The following is an 18877-nucleotide window of genomic DNA, read 5'->3' as shown; positions in this document are numbered from 1 at the left end:
ATAGAGAACAAAGTAGTGGTTACCAATGGGGACAGGGAAGGGGGCGGGGACGGCACAGGGGTAGGGGATTGAGAGGTACAAACTATTATGCACAAAATAAGCTACAAGGATATACTGTACAGCACAGGGAATATAGCCAGTATTTTATAACTATAAATGGAGTATCACCTTTAAAAATTGTGAATCACTATACTGTACACCTGTAACTTACATGTTGTACATCAACTATACTTCAATTAAAAAAAATTTTTTAAGGAAATGTATTTTGATAGAATGTAAACTCAACTAGGGCAAAGACTGTTTTTCTGTACACTGACATACCCCAAGTATTTAAAACAGTACTTAAATAATAGGTGCTCAACATATATTTGTTGAATAAAAGAAATGAACAAGGGAAGCTTTCACAAAAGGGGGCCTATGAACTGAGTAGTGAAAAATAAATAGTACTTGGTTCACAGAGAAGGGCATTCCCTGGAGAGGGAAAGCGGGAGCTGAATTCAGTCGTGGGAGAGTACGGCTTATTGATTAAGTGACGGGAATCCCACTGCAGCAGCAGCACAGAGAATTTAGTGTGAAAAGTGAACAAACCCAGAGTAGGTTAGGTTGTCCAGGTCTTGAGCTCTACACTTAAAAGCTTGCCCTTTATCAGTAGCCAGGCAGTGCACTGCAAGGCTTTGAGGAAAGCCCATGTCCAATCTGTGTTCCAGGACAATAACCCTGGTAGCAAAACGGACGTGATTAAGGGTAGGAGACCAGTTAGGTTACTGAGTGAAAACTGGGTGGGCGATGACTAGGCCCCTACCTGGTGGAATAGGAAGAAGATTGGACAGGTTAGTCTCTGATGTTTGGCATTTCACTCTTCACTCTATGCGGATTTAATCTAACTTGATCATGCCTGTCCTTCAAGCAGTTGCACAGTCTGTTTCCTTATCACCCAGCAGAGCAGACTTTCAATGAAGGACAGTCGAAGCAGGCAAGATTTTTCGTTATCACTTAAAACAGTGTATTCTGTGTGCAGAGCATGACCTGGAGATCCTGTTAAAATACAGATTCTGATTCAGTGAGTCTCAGAGCCTGCCTTCCTACCAAGCTCCCAGGGGGTGCCAATGCTTCTGGTGAAGAGACCACACTTTGGGTAACAAGGACTTAGAATCCAACCCAGACACGAGGTCCTTAATCATGGTCAGCCAGAAGCAACAGAGCCTGTGGTGGAGTGTGTGAGCACTGAAGCAAGATGGCCTGGTTCACAGCCACCTCTGCTTCTGCATCACCTTTCAGGTCTCTTCCCGCATCTCACGTGTGAAATGGGGTAATAATCATACCCACCACATAGGGTCTTGTGAGGATTAAGTTCATTTTTATGTGAAGAACTTAAACAGTGACTAGCACATGAGTGCTCAGTAAACATCAGCCATTATTACACTAGTCTGATGGATTAAGACAATCATTTCCCTGCCTCAAGAAGAACCTAACTTTGCTGGAGAAATAGAACCCTCTCTTGTACTTTTTCTCCCCATGATGCGAGGCAAAGGCTGGTCACATTAAAGCACTCACTGGGAGACAAGATAGTCAAGGATGGGATAGGGGGTATCTCTAATGCAAAAACTCGCAGGCAGGAGACTGGAGAAGGGATTTAGGAGAGATGCTCCAGATGTTTTCCTCCATACAATGAAGCTGAGCACCTCTCACGTCGCTGCCCTACGACAGCTTCCCTCCACATTCCGTTTCTACACCAAGATAATCTCTTACCTTACAGCGGCCAAGCTCATTTTTATCTATTTATTTAATTTGTTCCTTCTCAACCCCATATCCCACTCACTCCTCCCGTGGGCAACCGTAATGCCTGTATGTAACTTTTCGCTTCTATGTGTTCTTACAAAGTGATTTGTTTTGTGTACGTTTTTAATTTACAGAAATGGTATTGTTATAGATCTCATTCAACTTCTTACATTCGCCACTCGGCACCATGTTTAAGATGGACCCATACGGCCACGTGTGTAGCTAAGCCAATACCCCTAACTGCTCCCCAGGACTCCTGGTGCACCCACTGTGTCTCACCTGCCCTCTCTACCTCCCAACGTTCAGACGCTCAGACTGCCTGCAGCCCTCGACTACCACAGGTGTTGGTGAGTATTCCCATACACGCCTCTTCTCATCTCCCTAGGTTTAAGGAAGGATGCAGGTCAGGCTATGCCATCAGGCCTCTGGCACTGCTCCAGGTCAGGCACCGCCTCCATCTTGGCGCCAGGAGGGTATTCTTGACAAATGGAGAAAAACATCAAACAGGAGTTTTGTGGGTTTTTTTTTTTTTTTTGCTAGTGGTAAGTTTTATTCTAGGCAACTGCAAACATCAAAGGGGACATTCACATAGGACCCAGGAGCCCACTCTCATCTCCCCAAACAATAGTGGGGCAGGCATTCAACACTCCTGAGAGATGGGCATCTGTGTGCTTTTCTTCCCATCATTTCAGGAACAGTCAGTCCCAGAACTACTGTGGAAAGTGTGTGATCTGAACAACCTCAAGAAACAACTGGTATCATAAAAACCAACTCAAGTAACCACTGGTATAAGCTGAACAAACATAAGTAAAAAGTAGTCTTCTACGCCGGGAGGCTGCAGAATGGCAGCAAGGATGGGATGGAAGAGCAGAGAGAAACCCCAACTCAGAGAAGCAGGACCACATCTCAGCTCCTCTGCAGGACGCTTCATTCCCAGCAGGGGCTCTGGGGTCTAACCCTACTACTCTCCTCCCCTCGGTCAGGTAGCCCTATTCGGAGTGCCAAGCACCCGCACAAGAGGGGGCCCAGCACTACGGCCCTGATCTCTGGCCTAACTAAACGTGGGTGGGCTAAAAGAGCCCCATAAATGATCCCCTCCCAGAGGGCAGGCCCAGTCCCCATGTTAGGAACAACTTCTACAACTCTGGAAATTTAAAAATTGTCAGACTTTTTTTTTAACCAACTAAAATCTAATTCCAAAAAAAAAAAGTTCTTCAGAGCACGGTGAGCAGTTCATTTAAATTATTTCTTCTACTTGTTATTAACAAGCAGATGACACAAGAAGAGCAACTAGAGGGCTAAATGCTTCCACACATCTGCTCGCTCCTTTGGCCCGACTCAACCCTCGGGAAGACCTGAATGCCGGGACGGGCCCTGGAACAGGCCACCAGCCCTGCGGGCTCAGAGAGCCAACCCCAGCCCACGACTATCAACTCGGATGGGAAGAGCAGAGACTTGACGGTGCCACAGAGATGGCAAACTCGGCAGCAGTGTAAAGACAGCAGGACAGGCCTGGCCCCGACTCTTCCTCTTCCGTGGTTTTCAGGACAGCCTTTGGGCTCGGCCTGGCGCCTGGTCAAGGGAAAGCAAATCAAAGTGACTCCCCTCGGAAAGCAGTCAGTCCCTGACGCTACACTGTCTCTTCGGGGGAACAGTGCCAGCCCCCTCCGCCTCCCCCAGTCGGGCGAGGGGCTGGCACCCCTAAAGCAGGCCGTTGGGCCTTCCGGGCTCCAGGGCTGGCCCGCCCCGCTCCCGCTGGTGGATCTTCTGGTGCTGCAGGAGGTGCTGCTTCTGGACAAAGCTCTTCTCACACTCAGGGCAGCTGTAGGGCCGCTCGCCCGTGTGGATGCGCTGGTGCCGCACCAGGTCGGACGGGTGGCTGAAGCTCTTGCCGCAGTAACCACAGATGAGGGCGCTCCGGCTTTTCCTCCAAGGAATGTGGCCGGGCAGGGCGACCAGGCTGTTGGGTGAGAACCGCTCCTGGACCCGGCGGCCGGCCCCGGGCCCCTCCTGCAGGTGGCAGCGCTGGTGGGTCAGCAGGCTCACCCTGCAGCTGAAGCTCCTTGTGCAGACATCACACTGGTGCAGCTTCGCCTTCCGGGGCTGGGGCTTAAGCCGGGGCCGGGGCCGGGGCCGAAGGCTCTCCTCTGGCTCCGAGGCCGTGTAAGGCTCCCATCCGGGGTGGGTCCGCAGATGTGCGGCCAGCTGCTGCTTACAGCGGAAGATGGCCTCGCACTCGGAACATTCGTAGGGGCCAGCAGTGTCCCTTTTCAGCTTCAGGCCCTGCCCACACTGCTGACCCAGCTGCAGCTGCCTGTTAGACTTCTGCTTCGGGGGGCAGCCCAGAGTTCTGCCACCGCTAGGGTCTCTACTGCCCGCAATGGGCTCCTCTGGATTAGTGTCCCCGGGACCTGATTCCAAGAGGACAGAACGTCCCTGACCATCCCAGAGCTCAGGCTGCTCCGGGCTCAGGAAAGCGTGCTCTTCGGCAATGCCCGAGAACTCTCCAGGAAGGTCCGCAGAGCCGTCCTGCGTGTACTGTATCTCCTGCTTGATCATAACCCCTTCCACTGCCAAGACAAAGAAGAGCCACAAAAAAAGATCACATTCTAGAACCTTCGGTTTTTTCAGAGCTGAACAAAACGTCTGTGAATTTCAGAAGGGCTTAAATCAAAGTACCCCAGCATCAAGGGAATCAGGATAATTTGCAAGAGGATGAGACAGACTGGGCTGCAAGACCTGAAAAAGTAACCTATACTCAGGTAGAGACATACTGATCGGAAATCCGAATATGTTATTCTTACAGAACAGTGTTATAAATTCTCCAAGCTTGTCCACAAATTTGTATTCAACTCTGTGGAAAATAGTAAAACATACATAGGTAACACCTAAGCTAATTTAAGTGTTACAGAGTGTTAAAATAATAAATGTGAATAATTTAAAAAAAAACAAACAACTAAACCTATAGCTTAAAAATTCACGTATCCAGCTCTGTTCTTCCTGCATATTCTCCCCGAATTACCTGGTTTACAACGGTTTCTCCTGCCCCTTACCCAGTTAGCTTCACTCCTGAAGGTCTGACCAACCCTATTCTCAATCTCCAGTGGGTTTTGACTAAGGCCTATTAGACACTCTACACTGTCTGCAGGGCATACAGAAGTATGACAGCCGTGAACCTTAGGGACTCCACACAGCAGTTAAGGAGGTAAGATACACATGTAATAGGTGAGCTGATGATAATCATAAAGGACTTTAGAACAAATAAACGCCAGATGAGGTCACTCACCACCAGTGTTTGGCAGTGTAGCAGTGGGGCAGCTCACTACAGGCTGCAGGGAGCGGGCTTGGGGTGGAGTATTCTGGAGCCACTCACCCGGGTGGACACCACGAGAGTCTTCCTCCTCCAAGTCACCCAGCATCTCTGTACCCAACTCTGCTTCTCCTTCCGGCTGGCCAAGCACCTCTGGGTTGGAAACGGCACAGTGTGAGCCCAGGAGAGAGTACTGGTCATTTGCCGATGAACAAGGTGACCAATGTCAAGGAGCTGATATTAAAACTTCAAAAGATTCAAAGTCACTTTCCCTTAGCAGTTTGGGACAATTAGAAAATTATGGCCAATTCGAGTGGTCCATTCAGCTAACTGCTGCCTTCAATGCCCCTTCTCAGCCGTTTGAGGTGCAGGTGGTCAGGCTTCAGAGCCCACTGCTTTCCTTCCAACACCACCACTGCCACCCACAGACATGGGTTCCTCTCCAGGTATCTAACTTCATCTGGGCTACAGCACTGCAAGGTAAGGTCAGCACCGCTATCCCCCACTATGACAGACAGGGAAACAGCCACTAGCAGAACACGTGACCCAGTCGAGGTCACACAGTCCCATCTCTGACCCATTTGCTACTTCCCTCCCCCTCCACTTCGCTCCAGACACGCTGGCCTTCTTGACAAGCCTCCACGGACCTAGGTTCTAAAAGATTTTGTCAACCAAACAAAATGCATTTATTATGTAATAGCCTATATTTTACATACAAAGATGTACATCTATCAATCAGCACTTCTCATCAACACAAAATGAACACTGGGACCACAAGAACCATCTGTAATTCCAGGTAAACGCCAAGAAACAGTGTTCGGTGAGCCCATGCTGTCTGCCCATCCCAGGCAACAAAGGATTTCTTGTCAAGCAGTCCTAAGTATTAAAAGCAGCATGAGGAACCCTAGCCGTGTTATACTCTAAGGCACATGATGACATCTTATCTATTAGTAAATATTATCAAGAACTGACTGGGGGCTTCCCTGGTGGCGCAGTGGTTGAGAGTCCGCCTGCTGCTGCAGGGGACACGGGTTCATGCCCTGATCTGGGAAGATCCCACGTGCCGCGGAGCAACTAGGCCCGTGAGCCATGGCCGCTGAGCCTGCGCGTCCAGAGCCTGTGCTCCACAACGGGAGAGGCCACAACAGTGAGAGGCCCGCGTACCAAAAAAACAAACAAAGAAACAAAAAACTGACTGGGACTTCCCTAGTGGCACAGTGGTTAAGACTCCAAGCTCCCAGTGCAGGGGGCCTGGGTTTGATCCCCGGTCAGGGAACTAGATCCCACGTGCATGCTGCAACTAAGAGTTCACATGCCACAACTAAGGAGCCTGCCTGCTGCAACTAAGACCCGGTGCAACCAAATTAATTAACTAATTAATTAATTTTTTTTTAAAAAGGGCTTCCCTGGTGGCGCAGTGGTTGGGAGTCCGCCTGCCGACGCAGGGGACACGGGTTCGTGCCCCGGTCCGGGAAGATCCCACATGCCGCGGAGCGGCTGGGCCCGTGAGCCATGGCCGCTGAGCCTGTGCGTCCGGAGCCTGTGCTCCGCAACGGGAGAGGCCGCAGCGGTGAGAGGCCCGCGTACCGCAAAAAAAAAAAAAAAAAAAAAAAGAACTGACTACATGAGCACAGAGAAGAAATACAAAATGCACAACACCAAGACCTTTCCAAAGTCTTCATAAATTCAGGGCCTGGAGACTCCCATTTCTCAACCTGGCTAAGGCCAAGAGAGGATCCACAGCCCACTAGAATCACAGATGCAGCCTGGGTCACAAGCTACTTGGCCAAGAATTGTAGGATGCCTGAGAGCAAATTCCAGGGAGAAAACTCTGCTACTTACTTAGAGAGACCAGAGTCTCATAGTTGCTTTTCATCACATTTGTGTAGAGCTCCTTCTGCCAGTCCTCCAGGTTCGCCCACTCCTGCTCTGAAAAACAGACTCCATCATTTTCAAGTGACCTGGGCACCTGAAATCACAAATGTCACACAGTGAGTGTCTCCTATCAAAGCCACAAAGGAAAAGCCAGCCACTGAGAATCTTCACTAACAAAGGGCTGGGCCCACCCCCTCTGGTCTGACTCTCAACCCTCAAGGCTAACCTTGGGCGCCTCGCCCTTGCTGCCCGGGGGCAGCCGCAGGACCCAGAAGTTCCTGTTCCTCAGCAGGTTCTCCACGTTCTCCAGCCGCCTCTGCAGCAGCCCGTACTCCTGCAGCAGGGTCCCCAGCACCGCCCACTTGCCCTCCAGCTGGTTCCCCAACTCCACGGCCGTCTTCTCGCAGTCAGCCAGCTTCTTCTCGGCCGTCCCTGTCCGGCCCTCCAGGCTCTGCAGCCGGGCGGCCTGGGACTCCATCTTCTTCTCCACAGCTTGAATAGCGGCCACCACTGTCCAGAGTGAGATATCTGTGGTCTGCAAATAGGAGCTTTTCTCTGGTGCTTGTGGGGGCAGCGTGGAGGAAGTCAAAGGGGTGGAGCGGCGCTTCCTCCTGTGCTGAAGAACCAGATACAGCGTCAGGCAGTCAGTGTCACTTCCAAACAACAGGTGAAAAAACACAATGGGTCCAGTGGGTCCAAGAGCGCTTATAGCACCTAGTTTCTACTTCTTTTCTTTCTTTTTAATTTAAAAAGCATGTGGGGGCTTCCCTGGTGGCGCAGTGGTTAAGAATCTGCCTGCCAATGCAAGGAACACAGGTTCGAGCCCTGGCCCGGGAAGATCCCACATGCCACGGAGCAACTAAGCCCATGTGCCACAACTACTGAGCCTGCGCTCTAGAGCCCGCAAGCTACAACTACTGAGCCCGTGTGCCACAACGACTGAAGCCTGCGCACCTAGAACCCGTGCTCCACAAGAGAAGCCACGACGATAAGAAGCCCGCGCACCGCAACAAAGAGTAGCCCCGATCGCTGTAACTAGAGAAAGCCCGCGCACAGCAACGAAGACCCAACACAGCCAAAAATAAATAAATAAATAAATAAATTTAAAAAAAGATTAAGAGGCATATACCATTTAGTAAACTAATAAAAGCATGAAAAACATTAAAAAATAAAAATAAATAAAAATAAAAAGCAGGTGCTTTTACATTCTGATACTGCAAACTAGTCTACGGCCATACCACCCTGAACGCACCCGATCTCGTCTGATACTGCAAACTATACATCTATACTGTAACAAGAAAAAACTGAAAAGAAGAAAGAAAGAAAAATGTATGTAAAATACCACGATCCAGAAATAAGCTGTTGGAATTTTGGTGTACTTCCTATAAGTTTTTTTCATCTTTTAACTTATTTCTTTTTCAACAAAACTACAATCATATTGTACATGTTTTGTTACCTGTGTTTCACTGTCAGCATCTTCCGTAAGACTTTCCTGCATCAGTATTCATTTTTTAAGCCCATTTCTTTCTACTTGATATTTTGGACTATTTCTAATACTTTGCTATGATAAATGATGTAACTTACATCCACACTCAACTTCACATTCCTGCCTGACTTGTAGTTGATCATGTCAGCCCTGCTAAAAACCTTTCAGTGGCTCCCCACAATCAAGACAAAATTCCTTAGCAGGACCTACAAGACTCACCTCATTCATCTTTGCACCCTAGCAACTAGTGTAGTAAAAACACCTACTAAATCCTTCATACACGTTTACTTAAATGACAAGTCCTCGGACATTGTCCTTAGTCTTCACATTTTTATGGTCTGTCCCAGACAGTAGAAAAATCACTGTGGCTGAAACTCAAAATTACTAAAACCAACACTTGGGAAGTCTTCCTGAACTGCTTGCTCTCTTGCCCTCACTGTCCCACTGCATGTTCATTTCAGTCCTAAACCCCTGAAACTTCATATTCTCCAGTGGAACAGCATACACTTGATTCAAGGCTGCTTCTCTAACCATAATGAGGACACCGAGAACAAGGCACTGAAAGGAAATATCTTTGAAAGAACTGCTCGGGCCAGAGCTTATGGTCTGGAGAAAGAGGGGACAAGATGAAACCAACCGGCACAGAACTGAACACTTAAGTTTGGCCATGACCTACTCCAGTTAACCAACTCAGTTCATTATTGAGCATACGAGTCAAAAGCTTAACTATCCCCCTTTAAAAAGATTTAAAGAAAAGTTTAATGTAAAAGAAAAATACAAATGAAACAAAAAAAATTAGATTACTGGGTAAATTCATTTCATCACATGTTCTGCTTTTAACTTTAAGTCTCTAAGTCTCTAGTTTTTTGGAATCTCCTCTTTCCTTTCTGTGGCCAGCACTGTGTCGCTTTCTAGCACTTTTTCCAAACAGGAAGGTGGGTTGGGATCTGAGCAGAGAAATAACATCCCTCCTCTTCCACATAGTCAAAGGCTAAAAAGAGCAGGCAAGCCAAGGTTCCTCTTTTCTTTTGTTTTAAATTATCTATCATGACAGAAACAATTTGAATGTCCATCAACTGGTGAATGGATAAACAAACAAACTGTGTCCACTCATATGTTATGGGTTGAATTGTGTCTCCCCAAAAAGATATGTGGACGTCCTAACCCCTAGTACCTCACAATGTGATTTTACTTGGAGATAGTCTTTACCGAGTAATCAAGTTAAAATGAGGTCATGACAGTGGGCTCTAATCCAATGTGACTGGTGTCCTAATAAAGAAGGAGAAATACGGACAGAGACAAACACACAGAGAGAGAAGAGACAATGTGAAGGCACATACAGGGAGAAGACAACCACGTGAAAATGGGAGGCAGAGGTTGGAGTTATGTGGCAACAAGCCAAGGAGACACCTGGCACCACCAGAAGCTAGGGGACAGCCTAGCTGGAACAGCCTCTGCCTCGCAGTCCTCATAAGGAACCAACCCAGTGGACACCCTGATTTCAGACTTCTAGCCTCCGGAACTGTGAGACAATAAATTTTTTGGTTAAGCCACCTAGTTGATGGGATTTTTTTACAGCAGCCCTAGGAAAGACATATCATATATCAGAATACTCCTCAGCAATGAAAAGGAACAAATTATTGAGACTTGTAACAACATGGGTAAATATCAAAATCACTAGGCTACGTGAAAGAAGCCAGACACAAAATGCTACACACTGTATTCCATTTACGTGACATTGAGGAAAAGGCAAAACTATAAACACAAAACAGAGATCAGTGGTTGCCAGAGGCTGGGATTGGGGGACTTTAATTACTTAGGGGTAATTTCTGGGATGATGACAATATTCTATGACTTGGTAATATGATGGCTACACATTTTTCAAAACTCACTTAACTACAGTTATGCCGAAGGAGTAAATTTTACTGTATGTAAATTATATCTCAGTAAACAGCACTCAGAATGTCAAGGAAGGAGAAAATATTAGCTATCATAAAAGAGACCATAAACAAAGTCTAAAAACAATCAGGGAGAGAATATTTGTAAACAGGATATGGAGTGCAAAGAAAAGATAAACAACCCAAAGATAAAACTGCAACTATAAATAATTTGGGAAAGTGGAAGTGCAGGTGGTCAATAAGCCAATGAAAAGACAGCCACATTAGCAGTCAGGAATGCAGATACAACCAAGTGAAACCCCTTTTCACCCACGAGGTTGAGAAATATGAAAGAAAGGGACAGGAACAACATTCAGAGCTGACTCTGATGTGGTAAAACTGGCACTTTCCTAACACTCCTGGAAGGAATGAAAAATACTACAAACTTTGAGGAAAGAAAATATCCAGAAAGTCATTAAAAACCCTTTCACCTAGTAATACCACTATGGGAATCTTCAAAAATAAACGGCATTATTGTTTAGTGACATACATACAAAGATGATTACTGGCAACATTCTCTGGAATAGCCACAACTTGGAAATAATCTAGATGTCTAATTTTTTTTTTGGCCACACCACGTGGCTTGCAGTATCTTAGTTCCCCAACCAGGGATTAAACCCGGGCCGTGGCAGTGAAAGCACCAAGTCCTAACCACTGGACCACGAGGGAACTCCCTCTAGATGTCTATTAATAAGAGGATGGTTAAACAAAATATGGCACAACCCAAGATGATGTTATACGACTGTTAAAAAGAATGAGTTAGATCTATATGTATGGTTTGGAAGACTGTTCATCATACATTGATAGGCTGTCAACTTTTAGGGAAACATTTATTCTGACTTCATTTTCCTAAAGAAGAGAAAAGATACGTGTATATGTTTCCACACACAGAAAGGTTTGGGAAGATATTCACCAAACTATACTAACACGAGTCAGCCTCAGGATATGAGAGAGAGGAATTTTAATCTTTGATTATAAACTATTGCTTGTTTGACTTTTTCAATAAACACGTATTCCTCCATAATTTTTTTCTTAAGTTCCATATATAAGAATATTCCTGAAGGTAGTGAGAAAGTTTTTAAAAGTATACTTACACTAACTGTATTTCTAGATTTTCTGGGACAGTCCTGCTTGCATATTGTATCATAGTGTCAGATCATGTATCATACACTGGGCCTGCAGCCATGGTCTGAAACCCATTAAGTACAAGACACAGCCCCTGTTGTTAAGACACCTACAATCTGCTTGAGTAAAACACTAAACAATTAAATAACGCTCTAAAGTGATACTTGCTTAAGCTGGACTAGATGATATTTAAGGTCACTTCTAACTCTGAGATACCATGACTTTTTTTGTTTTGTTTTGTTTTGTTTTTTGTTTTTTGGTTTTTGGTTTTTTTTGCGGTATGCGGGCCTCTCACTGTTGTGGCCTCTCCCGTTGCGGAGCACAGGCTCCGGATGCGCAGGCCCAGCGGCCATGGCTCACGGGCCCAGCCGCTCCGCGGCATATGGGATCCTCCCAGACTGGGGCACGAACCCGTATCCCCTGCATCGGCAGGCGGACTCTTAACCACTGCGCCACCAGGGAGGCCCACCATGACTTTTTAATATTGAATAGTTAAAAAAAGAATATTTACATAATACATAAAATATATAAAGTAGTGACAACAAATCTCCATGTAACCACCACTCAGTTTAAAAAATTAATTAATTAAAATTAAATATATATGTATATACACACATACACACACATATACACATGCACACAGCATACCTCAGAGAATACTGTGGGTTCTTAAAGCAAGTATCACAATAAAGCAAGTCACATGAATTTTTTGGTTTTCTAGTACATAGAAAAAAGTTATGTTTACACTATTCTGTAGTCTAATGCAATGGCATTACGTCTAAAAAAACTATATACCTTAATTAAAAAATTAAATTTTTTCAGCTAAAAAATGCAGACCATCATCTGAGTCTTCTTTCTGTAATATTAACATCAAAGTTCACAGATCACCATAACAAATATAAAAACAATGAAAAAGTTCAAAATATTTTGAGAATTACCAAAATGTGACACAGAGACACAAAGTGAGCAAATAAGTTGGAGAAATGGTCGATGACAGACTGGCTCAACACAGAGTTGCCACAAACCTTCAGTTTGTAAGAAACATAGTATCTACCAAGTGCAATAAAGCAAAGCACAATACAATGAGGTATGCCTGTGTGTGTGTGTACGTGTGTGTTTTATATATATCACCTTTACAGTCCTTTGTGCAACTCTCTGAAGTAACTACTATCCCAAATTTGGTTTTTACTATTAATTGCCCTTTTTCACGTTTGTTTGTTTTTTTACATTTGTTTCCAAAAATACATATATTCTTTAAATTTTGCATGTTTTAGGATTTTATATGAACAAGTCACTCTTCTACAACTCCTGGGAACAGCCTGTTGTTGCAGGTGGCTTTAATTAATTCATTTTCACTGCTGTATAATATTCTGTCATGTGACTGTACCACAGTTTATTTTTCTATTTCACTATTGATGTTTCCCCATCTCTGTCATTACAAGCAGTGCTATGATAAATAGAATTGTGTCTGGCTTCTAGTGGACATGGGCAAGTTTCCCAAGGGTATAGTCCTAGGAGGGGAATTGTTGGCTCATAGGGTATATACACATCCTGAACTTAAGCAGATAATGTCAAATGTTTTCCAAAGCAGTCATACCAAGTTCATTCCTGTCAGAAGTCTGTAAGTATTCTGGCTGTTCCACAGCTTCATCAACATTTGTTACTGTCAAACTAAAATTTGCGTCCCTCTAGTAGATCTGAAATGATACCTCATCATGGTTTTAACCTGCATTTTCCTTGATTTTTAACAAGGGATAAGCATCTTTTTTATGTTTATTGGCCATTCAAACTTCCTCTGACTGAAATCTTTAATCCATTTATCTTTTGGGTTATCTGACTTCTCATAGGCTCTATGAGGTTGTCTCATACAATTTCTCTGTAAATTCTGTATACTAATCTTTATCAGTCATATGTGTTACAAATAACTTCCCTTATTTGTGCCTCGTTTTAAAATTCTCTTTATTATCATTTGATTAAAAGTCCTTAGTTTTAATGTAGTTGAGTTTTATCAGTATTAATTCTTTTGTGGTTTGAAATTTTGTGTCAGGTGTAAAAAAAAATCTATATCCCACAATACTGTCTTCTAAACACTTGATAGTTTTGACTTGCACAGTTAAGCATTTATCTCAACTAGAATTGAGACAGTATTTGTGTACAGTGCAAGCCTCGATTTTCATATGGAAAGTCAATAGATCTAATACTATATAATGAAAAATCCATCATTTACCCACTAATTTTTAATGCTATCTCTGTCAAATCAAATTTTCATACATACAGTCAGTCTGTTTCTGGCATCTCTGTTGTGTTCTATGGGTCAATTTTTCTACTGCTTTACCAAAATTACCATCTTAATGACCACAGCTTTTTGATAATTATTGATACAAGTCCCACCTCCTTATTTTACAGGAGTATCTTGACTAATTTTGGCCTGTTGATAGTTTACAAGCTCGAAAGGTTTCATAAAAATATCTTTAGAGATTTTGTTTGGCACTGCATCAAATCCATAGATAAATTTGAGAAGTGGCATCTTTAGGATAAAATGTTTCAGTTCACACACACAGTATATACTCCTTTTGTAAGGTATTTTTTAATACCTTTTGGTATTTAAATATATTCCATAGGTATCTGTTCCAATCATCAATTGCTATATCATAAATAATTCCAAAATTTATGGCTTAAGACAACAACATCTATTTTGTTCACGAATCTGCAATTAAAGGAGGGTTTGTCAGGGGCAGTTTGTGTCTGCCCCACTCCATGTCAAGCAGAGCAAATCATAGGCATGTAGGTGCTGGAATCACCTGAAGAATCCCAAGCCACATGGAGAGGGATGTTATTGGTGGTGATGGTGATGTTCTGTCCAACAACCCTACCTAAGGTCCCAGTCTATACAGTCAGCATCAGCCACCAGAACACACTTTCATTTCTAATGGGGTATTTTTGCCTTCTCTCTTTTTTCGTTAATCTCTCTGAACACTGAAATTATATATTGATATGTGGATTAAAAAAATTAGTATTATCCTCTATATCTGTGCTGTCCAATATAACAGCCACTAGAAACATGTGGATGCTTAAAGTTAAATTAATTAAAATTAAATTAAAAATTCAGTTCCTCGGCTATTGAGCCACATTGCAAGTGCTCAAATAGCCACATGTACTTTGTAGCTACTACACTGAACAGGACAGAGAGAATATTTCCATCATCTCAGAAAGTTCTATGAATGCACTACACCCTTACTAGTTTTTCTCTGCTTGATAAAATAATAATGTTGTTATTAAATTTTCTACTATGAAAATGAATTTTCCCTGTAGTTCTATCAATTTTTGTTTTATATATTTTGAGACAATATAATTAGGTGCACGTAAGATTAGAAATGTCCTATCAGCCTGGTAAATTGAGTCTTTTACCATTATAAAAGTAGTAGTAGCCCTCTATCTCTAGCAATATTAATACAGTTAAGCCATCTTCCTTTTGATTAGTATTAGCCTGGTACATGTTTTCATATCCTGTTATATTCAACCATTTCTATAGCTTTATCTTTTAGTTGTATCTCTTATAAGTCATTTGCTGAACTTTAACCAATCCTATCAATCTTTGCCTTTTAACTAGAACATTTAGTCCATTTACATTTATTGTAATTGTTGACCTATTTTATTTTTACTTTTTTTTTTTTTTTTTTTACCACGGTACACGGGCCTCTCACTGTTGTGGCCTCTCCCGTTGTGGAGCACAGGCTCCGGACATGCAGGCTCGGCGGCCATGGCTCACAGGCCCAGCCGCTCCACGGCGTGTGGGATCTTCCCAGACCGGGGCACAAACCTGTGTCCCCTGCATCGGCAGGCGGACTCTCAACCACTGCGCCACCAGGGAAGCCTTATTTTTACCTTTTTTGTGCTATTTATCCCATCTTCTTTCTTGCCTTCTTTTAGATAATTTTCTCTTATTCTATTATCCCCCCTTTTAAATTGTAAGTTATACAGCCAATTTCTAGTCTTTTAGCAACCATCCTAGAAATTACTTACAAAGACCTTTAAATATCTGAATTCTGATCATCTCTTCCTAACATTTACATCAATGCTGCCATGTATTTTAATTCTGCCTTTGTTTTTAACCCACAAGAGATTATTACTGGGTTTTTTTTGTTTTGTTTTGTTTTTTTTTTTGGTGGTACGCGGGCTTCTCACTGCTGTGGCCTCTCCCGTTGCGGAGCACAGGCTCCGGATGCGCAGGCTCAGCGGCCATGGCGCACGGACCCAGCCGCTCCGCGGCATGTGGGATCTTCCCAAACCGGGGCACGAACCCGTGTCCCCTGCATCGGCAGGCGGACTCTCAACCACTGCGCCACCAGGGAAGCCCTATTACTGTTTTATTCAGTCAATAGTTGTTTAGATTTACCCATTTTAACGGATCATCATACTTTCTTACACTTTCACTTTCCACTTAAGATAATTTTCCTTGTACCTGAAGTATATCCTTTAGAACTTCCTTTAATGAGAGTATATTGGTAACAAATTGTCAGTTTTAATTTGTCTGAAAATATTTTATTTTACCGTTTTTTTGAAAGATACTTTTGCACAGTTTTAAAATATGGGATTACATAGTTATTTTCTTTTAGCCCTTTGATGAAACCATTCTACTGTTGGCTAGCTTCCACTGTTGCTGAGAAGCTGAACCTCATCAGCCTTACAATGGTTCATTTGAAGTTAATCTTTTTTGTTTGGCTGCTTTTAACAATTCTCTCTGCCTTGTATTCTGTACTTTCACTATTATGTGTCTAGGTAGAGATTTCTTTATGTTTATCCTGATTGGGATCTACAGGACTTCTAAGTATTAGTATTTGCATCAGTCCTACAATATCTTCAGCCATTAACTATTCATCAAATATGTCCTCCAGTGCAGATTGTGTGTGTGTGTCCTACTGCAATTCCAATATGTTTTTCTTCTAGAATTGCAATATCTGAAATCTCTGAAGGTCTAATTTTGTTGCCCATTAATTTTACTGGCTTTTTCTCATAGTTTTTCATCGTTTTTTGGATAACTTTTTATTGTGAACTCATTTTTCTTGGAATTTTATCTGAGAATTATCTGACGTCTGAGTTAAGTGTAGACTCCTCTGGAGAAGATCTGTGTTTATTTCTTATAGATGGCTGGAGGCTCTACTTTAAATTCTTGGCTTAAGGTTTCCCAGACACCAAGGTCGTGTGAATTCAGGCAATAAACCCACTTGAGAGTCAACATGAATTTTCAAGGGGCACCTTGCACCCATCTCCCAGCACCAAGGTTTGACATGATTTTCTTTGCAATCACTCCTTGGGGGTAAGAACTTACTTCCAGTTCACGCTGGAACCACGCTGGGGCACGAACCCGCGTCCGCTGCATCGGCAGGCGGACCCTCAACCACTGCAGCACCAGGGAAGCCCAAGAATTCTTTTTAACAAGGTCTGTTGAAGACATGTAGGTAACCGCACTGACCAGTCAAGAAGTACTCTGGAAATTAGTAACTTGTCCTCCTGCTCGACTTTAGTACTACAATTTGATCTCGGGGAAAAGGCAAGTCTTTGACTGGATCACCTTAACTTAAAGGAATCAAACGAGGTAAATATTGTGATATCATGAACATTTGTCTTGTTTCCATAATTTGTTGAAAGCAAACACTGTGTTCTTTAAGTCTTCCAATCCTTCCCCTCTTAGTTCTTACCCACTTCCTACAAGAACCAAATACAATGCACCCAGCTCATGGTCAAGTTTTCACTACAGGATCTCCTTAGCCCTCTATTCTCACAAAGGTCTCACATGATTTTGAAAGTGTTTCTAGATCGAGAAATGCTGCACTAAAAACCAGTTAAACTCCATCTACCCTTCCTAAAACAAATAATCTTGTATCATCAAAATAACCACAACTTTGTAATAATATGAGCGTGTCAGAGCTACCAGAAACCTTAGAGACCGTCTAGTAACTAGTCCAACACTCTCAACTTACAGCTAAGGAAAAGGAGGCTTCAAGTGAACAAAGTTGCCTAAAATCACTAAAGTGGATAGCTGAGAGCTGAGTTACGGCTGACACCTAGTTTCCCGACACCGTGCCCAAGCTCCACGTCTTGCCATTCCTTGAATGGGGACATTTGGGGAAGGGGGAGAGGGAAAGGGGTCGACAGCTTCACAGACAAAAGCCAACAACTACACCGTGAGATAACACCTGTCCCAAGGAGAGGAAGCCCAGCCTGACTTCAACCTGCGGCTGCAACCCAGGACAGAGTCTGTAGCAGGAGAGCAGGGCAGAGTCTGTAGCAGGAGAGCACGGCAGAAGGAACGAGGGAAACTCATCAGCCCGAGAACGAGCTGGTCGCAGAGAGGCAGAGTCCTGGGGTCCCCGAAGCACCGGGCAAGTTCACTGGCAGCGACGGGGACCCAGGGTTTCCAATCCGCGCCCCCTCGCCAGCCTGGAAACGGGCTCTCTTAGGGAGCGACGAAAACGTGTAGGGACGGTAGCAAATCCAAGAACATGAAACAAACCTCCGAGAAGTTTCTCGGCGAAGGCGCGTGGCACTCGGGCTGTGGCCCGACGTGGAGGAAACCGACAGGGGGACGGCAGAGCTCCGGGGTTGCGCGGGGAGGTCGGCGTTGACCCACGCCAGCTGCGGACCACGGCCGCCCAGCCCCGCACCTCGAAGCCCCGCCCCGGCCGGGGCTCCGCCGTCCCGAACGCGCCCTCGGGTCCGCGCCAGGAGGACTCTTACCCGAGCAGGCGCCGACTCCGCCATGGCTGCCAGTCGCCCCCCAACACCCGGGCCCCGCCTGATAAGCCTCGGGGTGCGTGCGGGTCCGCTGGGCGCCCCCGGCACCTCCTCGAAGCTGCCCCCAGCGCCGTGTTGATACAAGGTGCATTATGGGAGTTCGGCCCTCCCGGGCCAATACCGGCGCCAGCCGCTCCTCCTCACCGCGCGGCATTCCCCTTGCGCCCCTATGCGGCAGGAGGGTGAACAGCACCTCGGCACTCCGAGCCCGAGAGGGACAAAAGGACTCGGTGCTTCCCAGTCAAGTGCGTGTTCGGAATTTAAGGCAAACCCATGGACCTTTTTGTGTCTTCTACGTGCCCAGCACTCTGGTAGGTGCTATGAGGGATTCAAAAAAGTATAAAAATCAGACTTTGCTCTGAGGGAAGAACGTGTAATCTTGTTGGGGAAAAGAGATACGGTCCCAAATGGCAAGCAGTTTTATTCCAAAAGTACACCAAGTCATGAACTTATCAGCACCTCCATGACCTCATTATTAGTGAGGGATAATAGTAGCACGTATCTCATAGAGTTATTGTGCAGATTACATGAGTTAGTTCAAATCAAGTGCTTAGAACAGTGCCTGTCGCA

The 18877-nt window shown here is 44.6% G+C and overlaps 1 protein-coding gene across 2 annotated transcripts; it reads right to left on the bottom strand.

The window, feature by feature from the left end:
* Nucleotides 1-2304: 2304 nt before the first annotated feature.
* ZNF212 (zinc finger protein 212) lies at nt 2305-18380 on the bottom strand. 2 transcript variants are annotated; one of them, XM_060108716.1, is made up of 5 exons: nt 18251-18380; nt 7191-7580; nt 6932-7058; nt 5153-5242; nt 2305-4349 (listed from the first exon to the last, which is right to left on the bottom strand). In XM_060108716.1, exons 1-5 carry the CDS (start codon nt 18272-18274, stop codon nt 3481-3483), a joined length of 1500 nt encoding a protein of 499 aa, XP_059964699.1. In that variant the 5' UTR covers nt 18275-18380; the 3' UTR covers nt 2305-3480. The 2 variants fall into 2 exon arrangements, with proteins under 2 accessions (XP_059964699.1, XP_059964698.1); XM_060108715.1 differs by lacking the exon at nt 18251-18380 and adding an exon at nt 16842-16899.
* Between the last annotated feature and the right edge of the window lie 497 nt (nt 18381-18877).

Source organism: Mesoplodon densirostris, chromosome 9, assembly GCF_025265405.1.
Source record: "Mesoplodon densirostris isolate mMesDen1 chromosome 9, mMesDen1 primary haplotype, whole genome shotgun sequence".
NCBI lineage: Eukaryota > Metazoa > Chordata > Mammalia > Artiodactyla > Ziphiidae > Mesoplodon > Mesoplodon densirostris.
Note: the sequence above shows the minus strand (reverse complement) of the source record. Positions and strands in the feature narration are given on the sequence as shown.